The sequence below is a fragment of the Balaenoptera ricei genome, chromosome 9 (assembly GCF_028023285.1).
Source record: "Balaenoptera ricei isolate mBalRic1 chromosome 9, mBalRic1.hap2, whole genome shotgun sequence".
NCBI lineage: Eukaryota > Metazoa > Chordata > Mammalia > Artiodactyla > Balaenopteridae > Balaenoptera > Balaenoptera ricei.
The window spans coordinates 62,236,690-62,263,335 of NC_082647.1; the positions used below are offsets into that span (position 1 = coordinate 62,236,690).

The following is a 26,646-nucleotide window of genomic DNA, read 5'->3' on the forward strand; positions in this document are numbered from 1 at the left end:
CCACCCTCCCATCCTTGATTCAGCCTGGGAGGGTAAGAAGCACATTCCATCCCATGGACAACAGATTCTCCCTGCAGCTCGTACAAGATAAATGAAGATTAAAAGGAAGATTAATACATTGACTAGATAGTTTTTATTAGACAATTAAAACTGATTTGAAACTTAGAGGTGATCCTATAACTTATTACTACCTAAAAGTGATAAGGAAAGTCTGTAGCCTGCTGGTAATTTTTTTCTGTGGTAAGAAAAAGAAAAAACTTTACCCACTGAAAAAAATTTAAAGTGATGATGAGAGAAAAAACTAAGATTTTGTTTTGTTTACACCCCACAGGCCATGATTGTGCAAATAATGGTTACAGATACATGATTATTTTATTACAAATGCTATCCCATTTTCTCCAGCTAGATGATACAGCTGTTTGTTCATTTTTAAATTGTTGATGAAAATGAAGCAGTCTAAACAACTTAAGGAAGCTAAGATTCAGTATTTATATTGAACCATTATAAGAAGGAATCCTTCCTGACTTTTACAAGTCTACAAGTAGCATGCAAGACCCCCCAAAATTCAAAGGATGTGTGTGCATATACGTGTGTACACAGGTATATGTGGTTATTTATATTTCGATTCATTTTTAAGAGATTTGAAGTAGTCAGGCCTCCAAATATCTAGTGAAAATCTTCAGGCCATTTGAGAAATACTGTACACATGTTGCTGGAAACAGAAGTTCCCCCAGAAACAGATGAGTGGGAAAATTAATGTCTATAAGAGAAATGGGAAGATCTAATTATAACAGTAATTCAATGGGTAAACATGTTAAATTAAGGATGAGAAGAAAAATGGGGAACTGCCTGCATAGAGGTTAAATTGAAGTAGAATTTAAATCATTTGTCTTAAAAAGGTAAACAAATTCTTTTCTTGTTCAGTTTACAAATGACGCATTCCATTCAATTTCCTATCCAGTAGGGGCCAGCTCCATATGGTCACATATACCGTAAAAGGTTTTTTCTCTTGGAAGAAAAGAGAAGGGGGTGAGAAAACAAAAGTCAAAGAGGTCTTTTTTTCTTTTCCTTTTGTTTTCTTTTCAAGCTGTAGAACAACAGCTTCCACCAAGAAACAGTATTAAAGGCATCAGGGAGTGGCAGGCGGGAGGTCCAAGATTCACAGGCCATCTGGAAAGGCTTGGCTTTCTTTGAACCTCATTTTCAGCCCCACAGTGGTGACTCAGCACCAGGAACACCACAAGACCCAGGATGTGACAGCGCTGTCACTTCCAAGATCAGAAACTAGCTGAAACGGTTTTGCTGAAACCAGCAAAAAAACTACAAAGTCTGAGAATGCCTGGCAGCATAGTCCAACCATGATCCTTGTGTAGAGTCCAAACAAACCAGCTCTCAATTACTATCTAAACATTATCTAAATACTTATCCTGGCTTCTTCTGCACCCTAATCCACCTACTGTGTTATACTAGCACCTCTACCAAGGGGAAGGAAATAGAAAAAGGAGTAATCCCCAACTTGGCTGTTGCTTGGATTAACAACAGTAAAAATACTGATTAATTAGAATACGATTAGAAATAAACTCAGAGTTAATGTCAACAGTGAGATTTGGAGTCATCTCCTTTTTTATCCTTCCCTTCTCTCACTACCCTAGATAAAGGAAGTACTATTTGTTTGCTAAGCAAGAGAATAATTCAAACCATAATCATAAATTTTAATCAAACTGTTTTGCCGCTTTCTACACAGGAGGACATTCAGCATAAATTTTCATTTGTTGGTCACTTTGATTAAATGAGATTATGTAGGTAGATAGGACTGTTATATTATCTTCACATTATTTCTTTTTTAAAATTAATTAATTAATTAATTAACTCTTGGCTGCGTTGGGTCTTTGTTGCTGCGCGCCGGCTTTCTCTAGTTGCGGCGAGCTGGGGCTACTCTTTGTTGCGGTGCATGGGCTTCTCATTGCGGTGGCTTCTCTTGTTGCGGAGCATGGGTTCTAGGCACACGGGCTTCAGTAGTTGTGGCTCGCGGGCTCTAGAGCTCAGGCTCAGTAGTGGTGGCACACGGGCTTAGTTGCTCCGCGGCATGTGGGATCTTCCCAAGCCAGGACTCGAACCCGTGTCCCCTGCATTGGCAGGCAGATTCTGAACAACTGCGCCACCAGGGAAGCCCTCTTCATATTATTTCAATCTAACAAAATTGCCTTGCTTTTCCAAAAGTTGTGATCAGAAGAATTTGGAAGTCATTCCAGCCATAAATTTAGACATAGCCTCACAGATCTTTCCTTTGTTCTGACCGAGAGGGACCAAGAGCTATTTGTAAACCCTATCTGTGGTTTGCTTCTATTCAGGAACAGTGCCCCCTCAGTAAAGTGGTTCCCTCTGATTCTGGTCCTTGTTTTAAGTTTAATAGTTTTTTAGATTGCTACGTGGCTGGGGGTGGGAAACACTAATCTACTTGCATCAGAAGAGAGTGGGATTTCAACATTCATAAAGCTTCAAGGGGAAAAACACACACAGACTGACAGGTAAATAAATTGTCTCTCCCAAGGGAAACTAAAAATATAAGATAGTGCTCCAAAACTCTTGTCCTGTAAATTAGGCTTTAATGTTAAAAGTCACAACACCAAGAAACATACAATTTATTTTTTAAGTCTTTAGAAGTTCTAAAAACGAAAATCTCATGAAACCATCATATCCTTCCCTACATGCACTTTTGGATATATATTCCATTGCAATTTCACTATCAAATGTTCTTAGAGCAGTTTGCAGTACTGGCCTTCAGTGAAAACCAGGTTTAAGCCAGAATGTTCTGTACAAAAGGGAAAGAGAGAAAGCGTTGATTACCTGTTCCCCTTGACTCCCAATTCCGGGGATGCCCATTGGTCCTTGGGGTCCCACAGGTCCCATATCCCAGGTGTAGAAAATAAAGTCAGAAGTATAACAACTAACCTCATTATTTCATACTATGCTAATCTTGAATTATGCTGGATTAAAGTCTATCTTTAAACCATAAAGAAGCTCCACATGGAAAGTTAGAAAGCACCATTCCTTTTAAATAGTTTGTAGTTCAAATTTGCCAAAATAGTGAATGATGTTTTCACTATTTGGTCTAAACTGGTGACTCTTTGCCCCACTTTATATTTATTTTTCACACAAGAACCCAGAATTCCTGAATTGTTATTATAATGACACAAACACTTCTTGTTAGGATCATAACAGAAATATTTAGAAGTATAAAATTCATAGGGTGCAAGAAAATAAATATTTGAGAGAGAAATTAAAGGAAAATATTTTTCAAATTTCTAAATACCTTTTCCCTCCAAATCTTACTAAAATGCATTTTTAAAATTAAGAAATTATCTAAGGTAAGTGCAGCAAAATTAAAGAACCTCACCTTCTCTTTCCATGAATAAATTTGGGAAATAAAGTGAGAGTTATCAGTAAGAAGAACAGTATCATTCATCCATTCTCTGTGTGTTTCAACAAATATTTGTTGAGCGCTCATTACGTGCCAGGAACTGTTCCAAACACAGGGAAACAGCCGTGACCAAAACAGTCAAAACTCTCTTTCCTCATAGAGCTTTCATTTTTGTAGAGGAAACAGAAGATAATAAACAAGATGGATAGAAGAAATAAATAGTATGTTTAATAATGATAAGTGCTAAGGAGAAAAATAAATGGAGGAAAGGGGAGACAGCTGCAGTCTTGGAAAAGGTGACCAGGGGTGGTCTCACTGATGAGAGGGAATGAGCCAGGTAGAAACTTGGAGGAAAAGCATTCCTGGCAAAGCAAACATCCAGTGCAAGGGTGATGCCTGGCACATTCCAGAAATAGCAAGGAGGCAATGTGGCTGGAGCTAGTGAGCACGAGGGGAAGTGGTAGAAGATGAAGTCAGGGAAGTGTGGCAGTGGGCTCAGGCAGAACAATCAGTAGGGTGCTTTAGGCCATAGTAAGAATTTTGGCTTTTCTCTGAGGGAGATGAGAAGCCACTAGAGGGTTTTGAGCAGAGGATTGAAAGATCTGACTTAGTCTTGAAAAGCTCACTCTGGAAGCCGTACTGAGAACAAACTGAAGAGATGTCCCTGTGAGAGGTGATGGGGGCCTGGACCAGGCTGTTGAGTGAAGGTGGTGGGGAGTGCTCAGATCCTAAATAGATTTTGAAAGTGGAGCCAACAGGATTTATTACAGATTGAGAGTACCCTAGGATGTTTTTGAGGTTTGTGGAAGAATAGACTTGTCATTTATTGACAAGGAGAAGACTGAGATGAAGCAAGGTTGGGGGAGGGTATAACAGGAGCTTAGTTTTGGACATGTTAAGCCTGAGATGCCTAAAATAGACATCCAAATGGAGGTATCAAGTAGGCAGGAGGGGCCTGAGCTGGAGACATAAATTTGGGATCCCTCAGTATATAGATGGTATTTAAAGCCATGACTGGGTGAGTTTACAAGTAGATAGGGAAGAGAGAAGGTTCAAGGACTGAGCCCTTTGGAGGCTTCAAGTATTAGAGGTCAGAGAGATGAAGAACAACCAGCAGTAGAGACTGATAAGGTGCAGCCAGAGAGATCAGGTGAAGAGATTGTTTCAAGAAGGTGAAGATCCTAGCAGAGGACGCTACTGATAGGTCAAGTAAATTGGCAACTGAGAATTGACCACTGGATTAGGCAACATGAATAAATACTCTTATTTTAATGTCAGTTGTATTTAGACTACATCAGGGTTTACAGACTTTTTCTTAAACAGTTGGATAGTAAATATTTTATGCTTTTGGGTCATAATAAGGTCTCTTTCATAACGAATGATGCTGTTTTGGTAGTACAAAACCAGCCATAGACAATACCCAAATGAACAGGTATGCCTGTGTTCTAGTAACACTTTATTTACAAAAACAGGCAGCCTGCCCTGTAGTTTGCCAATGCCTGGGCTAAAATAAATATGTTTTTATGAACAAAAGCACATCATTAGATCCTACTTTATATAATATTAAAAACCTGAACCTGTCATTAATACATGTCCTGGCATATGCTTCTCAGTGTTTCACTTTGTGTCACTCCCTAGTCTAAATAAATATCATGGATGGAAACATGTAAAGGACTCAAGTTCTACTTCAAAGCTGGGCTATTCTGATTTAGAACTTGATTGCTTATCATGTGGCAGCCAGTGCACTAAATGCTTTTCATGCTTTATCTCATTTAATCCTCACAACAACCCTCTGAAAGTAAGCATCTCCATTTTCCAGATGAGGTTAAGTAACTCCCAGTCACACATCTGATAGATGGCAGAAGCAAGATTCAAGTTCACTCCCCCTAACTCCAAACCCAACTCATATCACTCTTCTGCAAATATTCAATAAAATAAGAGAGATCCTCTTTGGGGTATTATTACTTACATTTAATATCTATATTAAAGCTGCTTCCTTGTGCTGCAACAATTGTGTATATTTGAGAGTCCTTATCATAGAGGTGTTTATCCAGCCACTTGAATCACAGAATATAAAAGAATAGGAAAGGAAGAAAGGGGAAGGGAAAGGGAAGACAGTATTGATTTGGTAAGGGAATAGCAGATGAAAGTTTTGCAATTACTATGTGATAATGTTCTGATATTTAATGTGTTTTCTTTGCATGAGCTCCAGATGTAAAACCACGAATGCCATGTCAACAACACCTGGATAAGTTAATTTACTAAACTCATAACACAACAGTTCTCTTGTACTCAGTACTCCAAAGGAAGAAAGAGCATCTTACATATTTTTAAGGTACTTTGGAAGTGGAGTTACACCACCAGTGCTGAGCTATTTGAACCAAGACTTGTATGACATCTAAAATTTGTATAATTCACTATTTACCACTGTCTCTACTATTTAGATACAGATGCCCAGAAGAGACAGCTACCAGTAAATAGTAAATAAAAGGAATAAGTAATTCAAGTAGAAATACAACACCCAAGATAATCATCAATGTCAATCGTTATTTTAATATAATATATAATGATATGCTTAGATATTGACATATAAATGACTCCAAACTGATTTGAGTTCTCTGTTTTTTGCACATTTCTTATATCTCTTCCCCTTCTGGCAGCTTTCCCTTTGCACTGGTCTTTAAGGCCTTTATAATTAACTGGATACCTGTGGTGTATGATCATCAGATTGTACATAGTTCATAAATGTACATACATAAAGGACAATGAAAAAAATAATTGTATTGGCATCCTTTCTATTATACACCCTTTTGCAGTACCTTGTCCCCTTCGATTGACGGGCCTTCTAATCCTTGTGGGCCAACTGGTCCTTCAGAACCTTTTTCACCCTGAAAGTATATGGAAGGGATGTCAACGCACTAATAAAATTCAGGATTTTAAAACAGTTCAAGCATTCAAAGCATCTAAATTCACTGCTAACTACAAATGGGTAATTCTAACTCCAAGATTTGTAAATTGCCAAAGAAAATTAGCCTTAACATTCATAAATAGAATCTATCCAAGCAGAACACCTGCAGCATCACTAAAGTTGGAAAAGCGCTCCATTCCTAATATAATCAGATATATCTGGAAATGGGAGATCTGATCAATCACATATTATAACTAACAGAATCAGTCTTCCATTTCCTCAACATTTCTATAACTGGATCCATTACACAATGAAAATTTGTCTCTCAGCGTATGAAATAATATTTGCTAAGATTGAATTATTTATTACATGTTTTATACCAGAATTTATAATCATTTATTGAAAACTTAGTTTTAGAAGAATTCATGGAAAATCCTCTTGGATATGCTTCTAGAGTCACATGAACTATGTGAATAGCTCTGGTTGTAATGTAATATCAATGAAGTCATAACACTGTGCATTTGTATGAAAAACAAACCATGGAATCAATCAGAAATAGCACACATTTCATGAACCGAGAGCAAAATCAAAGAACATTTGCAGGAAACCTAGGAAACAGGAAAACACACCTTAATGTCCTTCTATATTCATAATTTCTTCACTTAAGCCCTACGTCATTGCAAAGTAGCCCCACGTCATTGCAAAGTAGCCCCAAGAACATACAGAAAACTCCGATTTGGTCTTGCTGGTTGGGGAGTGAAGTATTCTGACTAATGGGTTCTTCTGATTGTTACCACAGAGTATATTTGTGTCCAGTCAACCCTAAAACAACACTGAATATAATGAGTTCTTTCTCTGATGAGTCAGAGTGGGTTATTATGAAGGAGTGTATCATTATATCATACAGTTGAATCTGTCACTAAGACATGCCCTGAAATATGCTTTGCAGTGTTTCATTTATTCCTTTCTCACTTATTTCTTATTTTTTAAACCCCACAGATTATAAGGAGAAATAATTCTGGCTACTGAATTTTCAGGTTGTTTGGGCTACACATAAATAGAAATTTACTATGTGCCAAAAAACAATTCAAGAAATTATGTATTATAAAACTTTCTGAAATGTAGTGCCAAATTGCTGGCCTCTGCCTTCTGATGATGATATTTTGGTTAGTCAAGAGCATAAGTAATGTCCCCTTCATCCAACATGTTATTTCCATTTAGTATAACAAATTAAAATTTGTTAGTTAACAAGGGCTTCTTTTAAAATTCAATCCAGCAGTTACAACTTCGTGTGAATTATTTGTTTTAACTAATTGATTTCCCTTTAGTTGAGATTTAGGTTTCTCATAGATAACTGAATATTGATCATGGTGGAAGAGGCTGAAAATGAGAAGCAATTTTAGAGTGTGAGGCCATACTGAGAAGGTTGGATCTCCGTGACTCGACTGAATGACTGAAGTGGAAGGTCTTAGACACGTAGAAAGCAGCACATGCTTCTCTGGGTAGCGTGTATGCATACATGTGTCTCTGGGGGAAAGATTTTAGAAAAGAAGGAAAAAGGACCCCAAAGTTTATCCTTACTTACTCTGAAATTTTGTTGATGCTGCCCAAAGTGTCTTGGAAAATCATTTCCTAGGTGGCCTTTGGCAAATGAGCCATATATTATGGGTAAAGAGTCTAGAGCAGGGATCAGCAAAGTACAGACCATTGGCCAAATTCAGCCCACTGCACGTTTTTTGTAGATACAGCTTTATTGGAACACAGCCAAGTTCATTTATTAATACATTGTTTAGGGCCGCTTTCATGCTGCAGCAGCAGAAGTTAAGTAGTTGCAACAGATACCGTATGGCTCACAAAGCCTAAAATATTTACTGTCTGGTCCTTTACAGAAAAAGTTTGCCAAGCCCTGGTCTAGAGGAACCTGAGCTCCAAGAATTACATATGGGAGGCAGTGGAAACATTTAAATTCTCAATTGCCAGGTAAAAGGTAGGTCTTGCATAACATTTTGCTCCTTCTGGTAATATGGTAACTCCAGTTCCCTCCACCCACCCACATTCCCTTTCTTATGTTAATGGCAGTACTATGACAAATTGTTTTATTAGACTGTTTCCTCTGTACGTTTCACAAAACAAAGCTGTGGGTAAAGCTTGGTATAGCCACGTTCAGTAACTTAATTTCTGGGCATAAAGATGCTATTTATCACTGTGACTTTAATGACGACAAAATACTTTAAGAGATTTCTCTAATTTCATATGCAGTAATTATATGAAGAAGTAGCCTTTCAGTTACTTATTTATATTTGCAAATGTCACTATAGCTTCATGTTAAGGGGAAATTTACATATTACTTTGTTTAATAGGGTGAAGATGGTCAGGAGAATACTTGACCTGGGATAATTGGCTAGGACACATTTTTTTAAATTTGTAATTCATGACCATGCAATACGAAGCATTTTTCCTCAGTGTAGAAGGTGTTGTTGTTGCCTTTGGTCCTGGAGGTCCTTCTCCTGGTAAGCCCCTCTCTCCTGGTGCTCCCTCAGGCCCACGGGGACCCTGGTTAGGATACAAGGGGATGAGGAGCAAGAGAAAAGAGAGAGAGAGAGAAAGAGAGAGAATGGGAGGAGAGGGAAGGGAGGAGACAGCAAGAAAGAAAATGGTCATATTTCAGTTCACATGGGCATAGTCCTGTTCATGGGATTAGTGAGAATCCTTCTAGTAAACTCCATACTGATCAGTAGAATCATAGAGTTGTGAAGAATAATATTCTCATTGTATTAAATACTTGTTCCATTTGATTGGCATAAGATGTTCTATTCTGGTGTTCTCACATGGGAGGAAAATGGAAATTAAGTGATGCTTCAGAATAAGGATGAGGAAATCAATCCTATGAGGAAAGGCTAAAAATCTAGGACTGTGTGGCCTGGAGAAGGATGTGAAGTGATTAATAATTTAATTAGGTATCAGGGGAGCCCTGTGAAGAAATCACTACACAGCTGTTTTAAAGCCCTGAATTCTATTCATATATTGTTTTAATTTCCATCCTGATAAATTTAGATTCAAACTTGAATTCTTTCAGGAACTGGTTGAATCCACTGGAGGTTTATGTGCAAGTAGGAATCGTGATAGAATCATTAAGGAGGAACAGGATTTTCCATCTCGGTGTTTAAAAGTAAGAAGCCCATGTGGCTATTCCTTAAAAAGGCACTCAGATAGGTGAGGACTTCTCACATAAGGCAAGAAAAACAACACAGTCCCAGGCTTTGAAATGGACTGACAGGAAACATACTCATTGAAAAATAACAGCAAAATAGTCACTTAAACCTGGAATTTTAAAAGGTTATAAAGTTTTCCCCTCTTTCTTCTTGGCCAGAGGGCAAAAAAAAAAAGTAGAAAAGGGACTAACAACAAGAATTGTAGAAGCATGAACTGGAGCTTTTCCTCTAATGGACCTAGAAAGATAATTAGGGCTTTCTTGCCAGGGCAGTAAATCTTTGATGGAACAAGGTCTACTGAGTTGCCCAGAGCCCCAAAGCCAGCCCGCGGCAGACACTCTGAGTGATCCTGGGACTCAGTATACAGTAATCCAGGGGAATTTAAGAGATACTTTCTACTCAAGCCTGGTAGCAGAACTAGGATACAGCATTATGCTCATAAGTGACTGATCACAGCTACAGATTTGTGAGAGAGAAAGCTAACTGTATCCCATATTTAATTTTTTTTGCCTTTCCCTAATACTGTATATTTAAAAGAGTCTTCTTTAGTATTTGTGCATAGCCAATTTAGTAAAGACTTTAACTGAAGGAAAAAGCTAGCATTTAATTCAATTTAAATTGCTATGCTTGTGGGAAAACTAGCTTTTAACCATCCAAGACCTTAATCAAAGCTCTAATATCCATGACAGCTTACTCTAATGTTAGAGCAATTAACGAGGGGGGAAAATAAACATAAGTGTGAAAACTAGATTGCAAACTAAACAGACAAGCCCTAGCTAATATCACACATGATACCAAAAATATTAACAAATTATTCTTCTTCCCCACCGATATGACAAATGAAACTAATTCAATTTACATTGAATGCAAAGGAATCTTTTTCCAGTCCATTCCATTTTTTTTTCCCCATTCGTTCAACAAATGTTTACCAAAAGCCTGGTAGGTGCGAGTCACTGTGCTAGGGTCTGAAAACAGTAGGCAGCCCTGCTACCTGTCTCATAAAGTTTACAGTCTTGCATGATAACTAAAAGCAGATTTGGGTGTCATTTGCACTGAGGTTCAAGCCCCCGCTCTGCTACATATTAGCAATGTGATCTTAAGCAAATAGTTCAATCTCTCTAAAGTTCCGCATTGTCATCGGAATGGTGGTAACAATAGTACCTACCTCAACCACACGTATTAATATAAAGATTAGCTCAGAGAGATTTAAAGCTCTTACATATTAAGCACTCAATAAATATCTGCTATCACTAACAAAATTATATTTCCCTTGAATCCTGCAATTGCTAAGAATGTCCTTTTATAAAGTTTTTACAAACTAGGTAGTCTCAGAGTGAACGGCTTTATGTTAAGCAATATGGAGAGAGGCACGCTGCACAGAGTAAGCACAGACCCTTCCTTCGTCTCGGCATTTCTAGAATACGTTAGCCAAGGTGAAAATGAAAATAATGAAGGCTTTTAGGAGTCATGTGTTCCAAGCTGCTGAGAACAGCGTTAATGCTTGTGAACAGTCACTTAGGAGCATTAAAAAAAAAGAGTGATTCAAGGTTTAATTACTGGAAACTGTCAGAGTAATATTCTACACCATCAGTATATTCTCAAGTTTTCCAGTTAAACAGTCAAGATGAAAGATGACTGCCAACCAGAGAAGAGAAAGAGAAAGTACTTGGGTTAGATGAACTATACTGTTAATTTATTAAGACGGTACCAACAGATTATTTTTTTTTAAACATCTTTATTGGAGTATAATTGCTTTACGATGATGTGTTAGTTTCTGCTTTATAACAAAGTGAATCAGTTATACATATACATATGTTCCCATATCTCTTCCCTCTTGCATCTCCCTCCCTCCCACCCTCCCTATCCCACCCCTCTAGGTGGTCACAAAGCACCGAGCTGATCTCCCTGTGCTATGCGGCTGCTTCCCACTAGCTAGCTATTTTACATTTGGTAGTGTATATATGTCCATGCCACTCTCTCACCCTGTCACATCTTACCCCTCCCCCTCCCCATATCCTCAAGTCCATTCTCTAGTAGGTCTCTGTCTTTATTCCTGTCTTGCCACTAGGTTCTGAAGATTATTTTTTAAAAGACAAAAATGCTCGTAAAAAATAGTGTCCTTTTCAAAGGCCATGAGAACTAATTATAGCTACGACATTCTTATTTGGCTTCTAATGAACACTTCTAATTTAAAAATATCTAGTGGAAGGAACTAATTATCAGCTAACAGAGTCTGATCAGAAATACTTTATATGAGACATTAAAAGATAAAATATGACTGTCCATTATCTGATTATCTTCCTTAATAATCTCAATAGTGTGGGTAATCAATAAAAGTGGTTTCAATATACGTTGCAAGCATATGCTACATATAAATATGCTCAATAATAATAAAAATTATCCTTAATATTAAAACAGTGAAATCTACTTTACTTTTAACTTCAAAATAATTATAGTTTTGTTTCAGGGGATATTTTTCACGGATAGTGCTCTGAGTATCCTTGCACAAAAAACAAACAGATCACCCTGAGAGTCTGAATCAATTTATTATTCATGAATCAGTCATCTGTCAGACCAACACAAAACCAGTGGTAATCATATAATTAAAGAAGGTAGCTGACAGTTCAAAGTTAGGTCATGGAGCTGGAATATTAATTCAGTCGATCAGATTTATTTATCACTGTTATATAAAAAGAGTAGTTAGTACTAAACCTGAAACCACTTGAAATGATTCAGGCAAAGAAACAAAGGTTCTTTCAGCAGAACCTTTGTCAGTCCTAAGGTAAGTCTTTATGTTACTTTGAAATAACTAAAAAGCTCTCATTGTTGATTTTTTATTATGACATTTTGGGAGAATATTTTCATGTATTACTTGAGATCCTTCCCATCTTTGTTATGATTTTAGTTCCCAATTAAATCAGAGACTTCACAGTGTCACTCTAATTTGTGTAATTGTGATTGGTTAGCAAGAAAACAAACAAGAATTTCATGTTCTGGCAATATCATGAAAACTCTCTAGCTACAAACAGAAAGGCAAGTAATATACATTTTTCTTTAAAATGAAGGCCCCAAAAATCAATAAATAAGGGAAATCACAGGGTTCCAAAACAAAAAGAGCACTGAACGCTAGAGGTAAGCATGTAAGCTGACACTATAACTGTTCTGGGTAAAAAGTGTGGTTGTATGGTAGGACAAAGTCTTGTAGTCTAAGAGGGAGAACCAGGAGCAAAGACTTTGGCTCACTCGATGGAAAACAAGGAGAAAATTAGAACTAAGATCCCCCCCATAAAGCTAGACCTTCAAAGTTATATATCTTCAATGAAAGGGCAGGGTAGAAAAAAGCCATCCCATAAACACAGTGTTATGAATGACAAGAATCTTGTCTACCTTCACTTGGGCTCTAAATGGGCCCGAAAACTCCTAACCTGGTCCTGTGCTGTGTATGGGTTTGTAGTTTCAAGTGACACCATGTTGGTGGTCTGGGGACACCTTAATCAAGACATTAGCATCAAGGATGTGCCTGGAGTACATAAGAGATGCAAATGCACACTTCTCTCAAACATGCTCCACACAGAACACTTGGGATTTCACAGTTAAGCCTGGCTGACAATGAGTTCAGATGCGAGAGTACCAAACATACAAGAAAATAATTCTCAGTGAGTAAAAGTGAGCCAATATAATGTAAACTTCCCCAAGGTTGCCAAATAATAGGATAAAATAATAGAGACCAAAAAAGGAAGTATACTTTAATGGTCTTAAGAAAAGAATAGAAATATAAGAAGCAAAGAGGACAGTATAGCAAAAACATTAGTAAAAAAAAAAAAAGCAGATTTTTAAAATTAGCTTTAAGAATTTTTAAAAATACTCATTAAGTTAAAAATACAAGGTATGATTTAAGGACATTTTATAACCAGACAAAGATAAATTTGTGAATTATGAGTCAGATTTGAGGAAATCACCTTAAAATACAACTAAATGTCTAACAGAATTTCTAAATAAATAGAGAATGGAAAAAGAAAATATCTGAAGAGATAACAACTAAGAACTTTCAAAATTGTTGAATTCTCGGATTCATGAAACCCATGAATTTGAAGCACACAAATATATCCATATTTATATGCATCATAGTAGATCTATGGAGACATTCAGTAAGTCCTTCAATGGTGGACAGTAATGGCAAATCCTTACTTGATTAATTGCCTGACCCCCCTCCCCACCAATTATGGCCATCATCATGACCATCTCCATTATGAAAGTGTTCCAGCTAGTCAACATATTGATACTACCAGTGTGACTGGCCCTTTCCAGAGAAAGATGACATCAGGCTTGCATGTACCTTTTGCAGGTTGGTCACTCAGCAGTGGCAGTATCCATACTAGGTTTGTTAAAAGGAAGTTTATGTTGATCCTGTGTATAACCTCCATCCCAGCCACTCATTAAAACTGACTGGATGGTAGTAGAGCTGTGCAAATAGATTGATTGACATCCTGTCTACTTGTTTAGAGCCTTCTTTAAAATGGATGTGGTTTGGTGAGCATTCACCTAGGACACAAATATCTTCATACTCTGTGTTCATGAAGAGGACAGGAGTCTATTTCCAGCTAGGCCAGCAAAACATGCTCAGTTTTGTTCTTCCTTTGTCTCTTCATATGGGGCTATAGGTGTGGCTTGTGGGAAAAGTAGCAATGGAGTAGATGCCATGGGAGTCTGAGCCAATTACTCATGAAACTATTTGTATCTTCAAGAATAATGATGAACTTCTACGACACATAGCCTAGATGGCTTGTATAACACCCAGTTCATGGTGAATAATTCAACATGGACTTCCCTGGTGGCGCAGTGGTTAAGAAGCCACCTGTCAATGCAGGGGAAACGGGTTCGATCCTTGGTCCCAGAAAATCCCACATGCCGCGGAGCAACTAAGCCCGTGCGCCACAACTACTGAAGCCTGGGAGCTCTAGGGCCCGTGTGCCACAACTACTGAGCCCGCATGCTGCAACTACTGAAGCCCACGTGCCTAGAGCCCATGCTCCGCAACAAGAGAAGCCACTGCAATGAGAAGCCCACGCACCACAACGAAGAGTAGCCCCTGCTCGCCACAACTACAGAAAGCCAGCGTGCAGCAACAAAGACCTAACGTAGCCAAAAAAAGAAAAAATTCAACATGTATGGTCATGTATTGTCCCATGATTAGCCATGCAGTCTCTCCTAGGATCCAGCAGCAAGGCAGAGCTCTTTATTAAGTTTATTAAGTTAAAAGTAGGCATGTGGAAGAAAAAGAAGAGATCTTATGCTTGCTTCAAAAATCTCAGGTTCTTTTGGACAGTTCATAAAGACTTTACAGTGAAACTTGAAGCTCACTTTTATTCCCACTTATTCAGAACATTGTGAAAAGATTTTTTCATTTCTGTCTAAAACTTCCCAAATTCTCTGCTGTACTCCCTCTATACATGGCAACCTATCTGGGCCTGTATATTTCTAGCTGATGTCGTTTCGGTTTTCTAGGTTTCCAGCCTCTCCAGTGTAGAACCAGCAGTGTCTGCAGGGAGCTCATATTCTTCTTTCTCAGTAGTTTAGTTTTAAGAGACCTATCTAGTTAGTGGAAACATAGTAGATAATTAGACCAGTGATTTTTCCTTTATATGATGTTCTCTTTTTTGAATTAGTGTATCGAGACATTGGTGAAAAGACTGGCCCTCAGATAGTATGGTACCATTTCATTCTCAGAGTTCAGCAAGGAAGCACATGTTTCTGTTAATGTTATATGTGAGGAACTATGCAATGCAAAGCCCAATTGGGTGACCAACTATTCACAATCAGTTGTTTTTATTTGTACCCCAGCAAGTCAGCTACTGTTCTTTCCTGGGAGAATAATGATTACTTGAAAAGTTAAAAAGCTTCTTATTCCAGAATAGTCATGTTTTATTCATTTCCTCTCCAGCTCTCTTTTGACAGAATTTTTTTTCTTTTCCAACAATAGTAAATATCAAAGCTACATAAGGTAGAAGCTGCAAATAACACAGGTATTACCTGTCTACCATGATCAATTCTAGCTTTAGAGTATACTCACGGGTTAGGTAATGAGCAAGGTCCTTATTCTCAGTGATTTTCTCATGGTTACAGGAAAGTCAGTTACAAAGTATAGACATTAGGTATGAATCTATATCTCCTATCTGCTAGGAAATTTTGACATATGAGAACTCCTTCCTTCTAGGACAAGCTGATTAATCTCACAAAAGATTACAGTAAGAGAGAGCCTGTTGTACATATCCTATAAATATAAATAGATAGATAGATAGATAGATAGATAGATAGATAGATAGATAGATAGCTTTCCCTATTTCAAGTGTTAGATAGATAGATATCCCTATTTCAAGTGTTATAAAAAAATAACACTTGGATCTGGTCTTTATATATTTATCGTCTTTTGCTGTTTAAAAAGATAAAGATGGCTTAGTTTAAACATTTATTCTAACCCAAAAGAGCACATAAGAACTATATTTGTCCTTTTAATTCCACCTAGAATTTCTTGCTACTCACTGTCTGGCCCGGCTCACCGACACCAATCGGTCCTGGAGGCCCAGCTCTTCCTTCCTTGCCTCTTTCCTCCTAAGAGGAAGAAATAATTGAATGAAAGTTTGATTTTTTAAATGAAGAATACACATAGCACAAAATACTCTGGAGATTTCAACAAAGATAAATAGCAAAATTGTCAAACTTTTCAAAGTCTTAAAGATTAAAAAAAAATCTAGAGGAGGAAAAATGCCTTGAATTTAAGTGAACAAATTACTCCCAAACGTTCCTCATTCCTTCTTGTCTAAATGCAATTTCAGCTTTCAGAAACGATTACGTAGCAATTGACAGGTCAGACTGTGTACGACTCCTTTTGGTTATTGAAATGACCAAGTTAACAATGCCTGTGCTGTTCTCTGCCCCCTCGCCACCATCCGGGGATGTGTCCCCCGCCCCACTGCCCTGTTCCATTTCGCCTCGCCTTTCAGTTCTGTTTCACATTTCTTCTCCTTCAGAACCCTTCTCCAGTAACCCTGCCAGTATAAACTCCACCTTCCCTGGAATCTCAATGTGCTTATTGTCTAAATGCATTCCATGGTGACACCTGATTACATTCAAAGTGCACTGTTTTGTACTGCTCTCTGTTTTAGCCCTGCGTCGAAGTCTTATTTTCCCAATGACATAGAAAAGCCATTTAAAATAAGCACTTCTGCTCTAGTACATCCTGCATGATGTAGAGCACCCAAGGTTGTTGGGTGTTCTAGTCCGTTCTAGTTCCCTACAAACCTCTCCGTCAACATTTACTTATTCAGTGTCATGGTTCTTCTGGTTTCTGCCCCTCTGTGCTTATTTGATGTGAGCAGGTGATAGTTGACATGTTAAGGTGTTTCGCTTCCCAGTAACATTTTTGCATGCCAACATTTAAAAACCATGAAAACTCAACAGAACTAGATGTATGTTGGCAAGAGGGTGGGTATTTGGAGACAAGCAAAGTTTTCATTCCAACCAAATCAAAAAATACATAGAGTATTCTTGTGGTAACTGCCCCTGACCAGGGCATTGCAGTGTCCAAGCATCCAGCCTGTAAGTAACTCATACAGACAGCCTCCTTGTATCCATGAGAGTAACACTGAGCAGAGTTCAAATCACAGCTCCCCCAGCCCTACAATAAATTCAGTAGTCATCAATGGGCTGAGAGACCAGTATCTTTACCTTAATACCTTGCTGTCCAATACCAGGGGCTCCTGGAAGACCATAAGGACCAGGAGGACCAGGTTCACCCTAGAGGAAGAAACAGTGATGTGTTAGGTCAACTCCATAGTATTTGTTGAGCAGCTCTTAGACGTATAGTGATGCGATAGGGGCTTTGAGGGCATCAACAAAACCTAGCACACAGTCTCCACCCTCAAGTGTTTACCATCCAGTTGGACAGACAACACAGACTCAAGATGGACTTAGCCATGACCCAGTAACTAAGGTTCATGAAAATGTCTCCATTTTAATTTTTGAAATCAGAATAAAAAATAAACATAATAATAGTGTATATAGTAATGAATACAGCCTGGACTACATTTTTCTTTATACCAACTCAGTTGTAAAATATAATTTTAAACGTTTTTATGGAGGAAAGTACCTAGAAAGGCAAAAGTTTTTAGGATCCATGAAAGTTATAACGTGGCCCTCACTCATTTGTTCAATACATCTTTATTAAGTGCTTCTGGCAGACACATTTGTTTTCTACCCAACGATCATCCTCTTCCTTCTTTCTTCCCTGCTGTTAGAACTCTGACCTGTTCAGGTCAGTGGGCAGCTATTCTTCCCCCTCAGATGTGTAGGATGAATGATAATCCGTCTAACACAAGGGTAGAATCTTTCCCTTTGCCACTGATTAATCTAGGTTAACCCTTTGACTCAGTTCTGATAAATGAGATGTGGGGACCTTACTGGATGCAAAGAGAAACTTTTGCCTCTGCTCCTTTGTTCCTACTTGGAGATGTGATAGCTATCTTGTAACCATGAGGCAACAGTCTCTCAGATGAATGCCAACAGCTGAAGAGGATGATGCAGAAAAAATTTAAAAGAGCCTGGCTCCTAGACAACCTCACTGAGCTCCTGATCCAGTCCTAGAGTACCTACCTTCAAACATTCTGTTTACTCAACAAAAAGCGTTCTTGTGATTTAAGCCACCATTAGTTGAGATGTTTGTTACTAGAAACAAGAAGCATTTTCAGTTAATATGGTGTGTGATGCGGCAGGCCCGTCATAGAATTCAGGCATTATAGAACTGAGACCATGGCACTCAAACTCCTGCATTTCACAGGTGAGGAGCCTGAGTCCCAGAGGGGTTACCAGGCCTGCCCAAACTCACACCTCAGCATCACCCACAGGGATATGGGTCTTTAGGTCTCTCAAGCTTCTGGTCCTTTGGCATGCTGATAGAGGAAAGGAGAGTGGCTATTGATTACCATTTCTTTTTTTATAATGCTAATTTTTTCTGTTTATCAAAATACTGTATCTTCACTGTAGAAAATTTGCCATATATTGAAAAGCATACAAAGAAAATTTTACATTATCTATCTATAACAACTATTAATTTTTGGTGTGTTTCCTTCGGTTTTTTTTATTGTTATTTTTTTAGAATTCTATTGAAGTATAGTTGATTGACAATGTTGTGTTAATTTCTGCTGTACCGCAAAGTGACTCAGTTACACATATATATATTCTTTTTCATTATGGTTTATCACAGGATAATATATAGTGAATATAGTTCCATGTGCTATACAGTAGGACTTTCTTGTTTATCCATTCTGTATTTAGTAGTTTATAATAGTTTGCATCCGCTAATCCCAAACTCCCAATCCATCCCTCTGCCACCCCCCTCCCCCTTGGCAACCACAGGTCTGTTCTGTATGTCTGTGAGTCTGTATCTGTTTCATAGATATGTTCATTTGTGTCATGTTTTAGATTCCACATATAAGTGGTATCATATGGTATTTGTCTTTCTCTTTACATACATGCATGTACCTCTAATTTATGTTAAGAAAGATTTCAAAATATGCTTGTGTTGGAGTTAATGAATACTTGCTATTTAAAATTTCACTAAACTTACAGATTTTTCTCTTCTCTTCATCCTTTTATAAACCAACAGTAAAATGGGACAGGAAGTGGAGACAAACCTTCTCCCAGGTTGAGGGGAACAAAGGAATTTTCACTAAGCTAAAGCCTCAATTCTCCCCAGAGGCTTGTGATTTTGGAGGGGACTCTTAGTAACTAGAGCAATGTTCTATTGATACGGTAGAGGTATTACTTGAAAGAAGTCTGTTGACTTTAGCCAAATGCAAAGGGGAACAGAAGAGAAAAGAGAAGGGTCATAGTTAAATCGGCTCCCCAAAAGATATGTCGAGGCTCAAGATGAATCAAAGAAAACCTGTCTCAAAATCAGTTGATTGTAAGAGTTCATGATACTTTGGCATTTCAATGGATTGAATTGAAAAGTACCTTCTGTTTATCCTTTTGAGTACAAGTCAATCTGGCAGATAAATCAACCTGAATGTTTCCCTTTAAAATTCAAGGTTCTAGTTTTCTTTTAATATAGGTTAAATTTTCTGGAGCAGCCAAGTAATTGCCATTCTTATCTTTTACATGTTCTTGGCCATGGAATTTCTCTCTGTATAATATCAGACAAATATTCTCTCTTTGGGGAGAATATAAAATTTCTCCCCAAATTTGAAGTTGTTTTCTTAATCTCAAGTTTAAGTGCCAGAGAATATTCAGTTTCCTAAAGATTCCAAATTTTAACTTCAAAGAATCTTTCCTTATAACTTCTTGTGCTCTCCATTCAAGCTGGAATCTCCTTGTCCATTACACGGCATAAGGGTGAATGTTTCCATCACTTAGCAAAGGAACACCAAGTACTTGCTATGTGGATGGTAATAAATACAGAGAAGTTTAAAACAAAGGCCCTAAACTCAAAGGGCTAGTTTGAGAGGTAAAACACACCATTAAAATAATGATAATGGTAATAATAATAATAATGGTATAAGGCTCTAAGTTCCCTATTCTCTTCATTCCCTGCCCTTTGGTATGTAGTTTTGTTCTGTAATGGATCAGAAGGCTTTTCAATATATTATGTATTTGGAGGAGAATTTGAGTGTTTTATAGTGGAACCTCTGCCCTAGTGTGTACTTGTCCCTATGTTTGATCTAAAACAAACAAGAGCACAGGTTGGTGAGAAAGTTTCCCAACTCTGGACAAGGCACTGGTTCTGCTGTTAACTTGAAATGAGGGAGCCAGGAGAGCCAAGAGGATAAGGAACTATATTACCCTTGAGCGCATGAGCTCCCTTTAGCCTTGGTCCCCTACCAACAGCAACTGAGAGACTTCTTAATATTGCTTTTCCAGGGGAATTACAGGGATCTGAGGTTATAGAGGGGCCACTTTCCCTTACCTGAACACAGCCCCATAGCAACATATCTTCACACTTTACCTGCTTAAGTTTATTTCCCGAGAGGCTTGCATCTCAACCTAGGACCTGCAGAACAGTATTGGTCCACAATTAATGTCTATCCCTGTCACACTTCCCCTTTCCCTTTCCTACAAAGATTCCTGAGATGGTAAAGAAAGTGGTTCTGATTATAAAATACCATAGCTGGATAAGACAGAACGGGAAGAAAAGAGGCAGCACTCTACTCCAAATGATTTTTCTGGAATTCACCAAGGGAACATAGCCTTGAAAGACTCCAGGCTTGATTCCTTTTTTGCTATTATTCCTGCCCTAATCCTCACCAACAAACACACCCACAGATTGAATACCCTCAGTACTACTTATTATTTCTCTACTCCACTTTCTTTAAACATCAGGGGGATACACAAAGAGGACTGGGTTAAAGTCGATAGCCCCAGAGAAGTCTGTGTCTCATGACCTTTGGATGAGTGTGAATGAAAGTGAACATGAGTGTAAGCATTTGAGGGGCATCGAGGAGGTTAGGTAAACCACTTTGATCCTTCTCAGAAATTAAAGATGCCTATGCTATGGACCTCAAGATGGAGGAAAGCCAATGTTTAATAAAACCTACTGTTTTCAAGCACTGCCCTGACACTTCATATAGATTATCGCATTTAATCTTCTAACAATCTTAGGAAATTGGTGTTTTTTCCTATTTTATGATGTAGGAATATAATCTCCATTTTTAAATTCATTTTTCAGTATACATGGTATCACAGGGAAAAAAACCATGGCTTTTTGATTCAGTCAGTGTAGTTGAATTCTGGTTCTATAATTTACTAACAGTTTGAGCTTTTGCAAGATCCCCATATGCAAAATGAGGATCATTATATCTACCTTGCAGCATTGTTGAGAGGATTTGAAATATTGCCTTAAAACATCTAAGTCATAACCAGTCACATGGTAGCTGTACAATATGTGTAGAGCAATTGTTATTCACCAGACTTTCATTGAGCACCAACCTGGTACCCAGTATGCCCTAACATAATTATAGACATAAATCAGGTTTCACCTGCACTTTGCACACACTTACAATCTGGCTGGAGAGGCAAACGAATATAAAACAAAATATAAGCATGTGAATTAGCTATAAAAAAGGTATTAACAGAGCATGTAAGACTCTGAGGCAGAAATGTTTAATTCTACCTTAAGGAATTGGGAAAGTTTTATATAGTAGTGGAGATATTTGCTCTGAACAACAATGTATGAATCATATTTAATCCAGTAGGAAAGAAGGGGGACAAAAGTTCTGGAAAAGGAGAGAGTATGAGGCATAAAATGATGTGAAATGTTCTGGGGACAGTAAGCAGCTCTGTGGGGCAAGCAGACAGGAATGAGGTGACAACAGGATCAGTGTCTGGGGCTGCACTGTCCACTGGAAATATACAGTGAGCCACATTTGTCATTTTAGATTTTCTAGTAGCCACACTAAGGAAGTAATAACAGATTTTACTTAACCCAATATACCCCAAATATTATCATTTCAACATATAAGCAATATAAAACTCTTATTAATGATTTTATTTTTCATTATTTTTAATGTTATGCCTTTGAAATCCTACGTGTATTTAACACTTATAGCATATTTCAATTCCAACTAGCCACATTTCAAGTGCTCAATAGCCACGTGTGGCTACTCTATTGGACAGTGCAGCTTTAGAGTGATTAAAGAGGCTGGAGGCTCGGGTCAGAACCATGGAGAGTACCAACATTTAAGTTGGGTGGGAGTGAAAGAACACAGAGATGTCTTGTGGGGATTTGGGGAAGACAGTGGCCCAGAAAAAAAAGGGGGGCAGGGAGAGCTGACAAAGGCAGTATAAAAGAAGTCAGGAAAAAGAGAATTTCAAAAGTAACTCATCCTTTCCAAAGACAAAGTCATATTCTTTCACTCACAGACCTGATCATCTTCCAGCATTCTCTATTTCAGGGAAGGGCATCAAGATCCCTCCACATGTCAAGCCAGAACTTAAGAGTCATTCTTAACGTATCTCACTCCCTTATCCATCATATGCAATGCATCACCAACACCTAACAATATGCTCATAAATCTCAAATCCATCCACCTCTGTGTCCTCTGCCATGCCTCTACAGCCTACCCCAAATCAATATCATCTTTTGCTCAGACTACAGCAAAGTCCTTAATACTCTACATGCATCCATTCTAGCACATTCTAATTTATTCCCCCACCCATCCATTGCTGCCAGAGCAATCTTCTCATTTTAATCTGAGTAAAACCCTTCAAGTCCTTTCCCTTTGCTCTTAGGGTAAAGACAGAGCTCCTTCCAAGGCTCGTGAGCCCCTGCATGGTGTGGTCCTGTGGCCTTTTCAAAACTATTTGTTACTAGTTGCCTCTTCTCTAGCCACCCTAGCACCATTGGCCTTTGTTCAGTTCCTTGTACTTGCCATGTTCCCTCCTGCCACAGGGTCTTTGCATGTGCTGTTGTCTCTATCTGGGATGTGGCTACCTCTCTCTTTTCCTAGTTAATCCTTATTCATCCCTCAGATCTTATTTTAAACAACATGGCTTCAGGGAAGGCCTCTCTGGTCAGGTAAAATCCCTATTCTAGAGGCACTGATAACATCATTTTCCTCTTTTTCTGAGCATTCATTACAGTTGCAACTTTGCATTTCTGCATGTGTTAATATGTCTCCCCATAGACTGTGGGACGATGTCATGTGATTTTGCTCAGCTCTCCATTCTCAATGTTTAGCTAATTGATATTATCTACTCAACCATCCAGGCCTCACACATTTACTGAACAGTGACTAAGGAGCAGATATTGTGCCAGCTGCTAGAGGTGAACAAAACAGGAAACCTGGTCTAGGCAGGGGGAACTGGGGGTTTGGAATTGCTCCTCTGGCATTCCCATTCCCACTGGTTTACGTACGTTTTTAACTAAGAGCGACTGTGCATACATTACATAGTGATATAAAGTACTTATCGCACAGTTTTTGCTACAGACTTACCCAGATACAATTAATCATTTTTGTTTTTCAGTTGAAGGCCAATACATGGCCTAAGGTTACACTGTATGGAAAGTTCAGCTAGAGAAACCCAACACTTCTTATTCCTGGCACTGGCTCTAACCAAAGTCAACATCTTTCCTTTCCCTAAAATAATAAATAATGAATGGTTGTCCAAGACTGAATTTTTTGAGGACAGAACTTTACCTTTTCTTGAATAATACAATTATAAATAATTTAGTCATACCTTGGGCTTTTAACATTAGAAAGATGTTTTAGCAACTTCTTTTTATCGTTTTCCAGATATGTATAGCACCAACTGTAATACTTTAAGTCTTGTGACAAATATTCTCATACTTTCCCAGTGGAAGAAAATGATGAATGAGCATTTTGCAGGTGCAAAATGGTTCAAGTATGGACAAAATACATTCTTAGCTGAAACTCAATGAAGTGATTACTGTATACAAAGGCTTGGGAGAAAAGTCAAGAAAAGCCCTTTTTTTTGGAAAGAAGGAAAAGCAGGGGGGTGGTGGAGGCATGAAACTAACATTTATCAAATTCTTGTTAAATCAAGCTCTATTTTTAGTTCCTAATTTCTCTTATTTCAGAGGAGTGTTATGTAATAAGAGGCATATTTTTAGAAAACATATCAGGCTAGCTTTGCTCTACATTAATGAAAAGAGGGTTGTCAAAATACTTAACTGCTTAATTGTTGCCAATACATATGGCACTTACTATGTAACAGGTGCTATTCTAAGTGCTTTTCATGTATTAACTCATGTAATCTTCAGAACAACTCTGTTTTTAACCCATTACATTAATGAGAAAACTGAGGTATGGGGAGGAAAAGTGAGTTTCCCAAATCACAGGACTAATACAGTATAGGGCTGGGTTTGAACCCCAGCAGTCTGGCTTTAGAGCCAGTGCTCTAACCACCATGCAAAACTGCCTCTTGGGACTTTTCCGTTCTTAAAGTATTTCAAAAATCATTTGATTGCAGACTAAATTTGTATCTTTGTTACGGGATGAAAAACACAAAAATCAGATAGTTACAATCTACCCGTAGTTGAAGAATCATCATATGAAGACAAAGAATCTCTAAAATAAAAATAAGCCACATGAAAATATATACTATTACAAGCCAACTTACATGCCCTCTCAGGCACATAAAGTCTACCTGGATCAATGTTGTCACTGAATTAGTGGTAAAGTTAACATAAATAATAATTGGCAATACTGTAATCACCCAATGTAACTCTACATATAAAGCAGTTATTAAGCAACTGCACTGTTGGAACCATCATTATTTAAAATCTCCAATTGCAGTCTCTTTTAATAACATCTACTTGGGTAAGAGAAAAGATCACTGTTCACATACTCTACCTACTTACGCTTTTCAAAGAAGAAAAAACTCCATAATAACAAAGAATTTGTGGAGAATGTGATGAAAATTGTAGTGTTGTACCAGATTTTAGTAACTCAACTCCTTTTCTTGATTGCTATTAGGTTAAAGCAAATGAAATTGACAATATACAGCTAGGTTTGACTTACAAAAGGATGATTCATATGTTTCAATCTAATAGGAAAGTCATATTTCATTATATATAATAAAACCTAAGGAATTGCGTGTCATTTTCCCTAAAAGGAAGGACTGTTCCACAGCCCATCAGGCGAGCTTTTAAGAATCTAGGCTCTGGTGGACACTCTTAGGACTCCTCTAGCACAAAATGAGTGGCTGGAAACTATTCAGGGTGAACCCTCTCCGTAAATCCGAGAAGAAGGACACCAATTTACGAGAGAAGAGAGGTTCATAACAGCGTGATAAGTTTCCTAAAAACCTACTCTTGGAGCCTGGGGGCAGAGGAAAGTGAGGAGAGTTATTGTTGAAAGAGTACAAAGTTTACGTTAGAATGATGGAAAAGTTTTGAGCACAGATAGTGATGACGAATACACAATATTGTGAGTGTATTTAATACCACTGAATTGTATGCTTACAAATGCTTAAAATGATAAATATTATGTATAGTTTACCACAATTTAAAAAAAAACTTCCTCTTGGAATAAACTTAATTTTCCCTGCTGCACTGTTGCTGCTGCAACTTACTTGAATTAATTAAGAGCACTGATATAAGTATTAAAAAAAAAATTCTGACAACGCCCTGAAGACATTGCAGTAACTCATTGTGTTCCACATTAGGGCCCCACTTGACCGGGCCTGTGGGTTAGACTCAGCACCTTTGTGGGAAATATTGGCAGCATTTTGGGTGCCTTGATCCATCGGAGTTTTCGTCTTGGCAGGCTCTGCACACGCATGCGCACATACACGCGCACGCAGGGTGTACCCCATCTGCTGAGGACCATATGTGTCAGAGATTTGGGGAGGAAAATCATCTGTCTTGAAGCCAATGGCTGACACGCCACATGTTCTGGCAGCCACTTCAAGTTGTCACTGTTAGTTGTCTCACGTCAAATGAGTTAATAAGCTCATTTAGAATCCTGGTGGGCAGATAGGCATGTAGGTCAAAGCCCTTTCCACTACAAGAATCGCTGGATTACTAATGATTCTTTCCCTTTGATTAGGCCCAGGACAGAAATAGCATTTAGAATTTGACATCCCCGAAGAAAAACAGCCACATAGTTTGGCAGCTTGGCTCTGATTCTGCATTAGACAGATATTTGTAATTAAAATTGTAAAGGGATTCTTCTCTTCGCACTGCTCTACACTGAGCAGTCGCAACCTTGTTCAAAGGTGTTAGCCTGCCAGGAGAACCAGAAGGCCCATTATTGGTTTTGGACAACTGGAAAAGCTGGCGTGCTTGAATACCCTGGACTTAAAAATACTTTTCATGAAGCCAAAAATATAGTCATTCTGTATTGAGAGCTGTGAACTTAAAAAAGTTTTCTGTTTCATTATTCTGTACTAGGGATTGTTGATGTCTACATGTTTCACCTGATTTCCTTCCCATCAAGTTATAAGGAATTATATCCTATTAGAAATCATGATTTTTTTTTTAGTGGTTGAAAGCAACATCATGATGTTAGGGGATTTTTAGGCTTTTGAGTTGTGTGAGAGCTGAAATAAAACTACGCAACATTCTAGTTTGAGGAGAAAGTTTCAGCTTC

General features: G+C 38.1%; 1 protein-coding gene across 1 annotated transcript in view; it reads right to left on the reverse strand.

The window, feature by feature from the left end:
- The window catches only part of COL28A1 (collagen type XXVIII alpha 1 chain), a 153,940-nt gene that overhangs the window by 95,550 nt on the left and 31,744 nt on the right, over window positions 1–26,646 (reverse strand). The window contains 5 exon segments of the mRNA XM_059932803.1: window positions 2,848–2,915; window positions 6,240–6,309; window positions 8,814–8,882; window positions 16,082–16,150; window positions 17,267–17,335. Of these exon segments, the coding sequence (XP_059788786.1) occupies window positions 2,848–2,915; window positions 6,240–6,309; window positions 8,814–8,882; window positions 16,082–16,150; window positions 17,267–17,335 (345 nt within the window).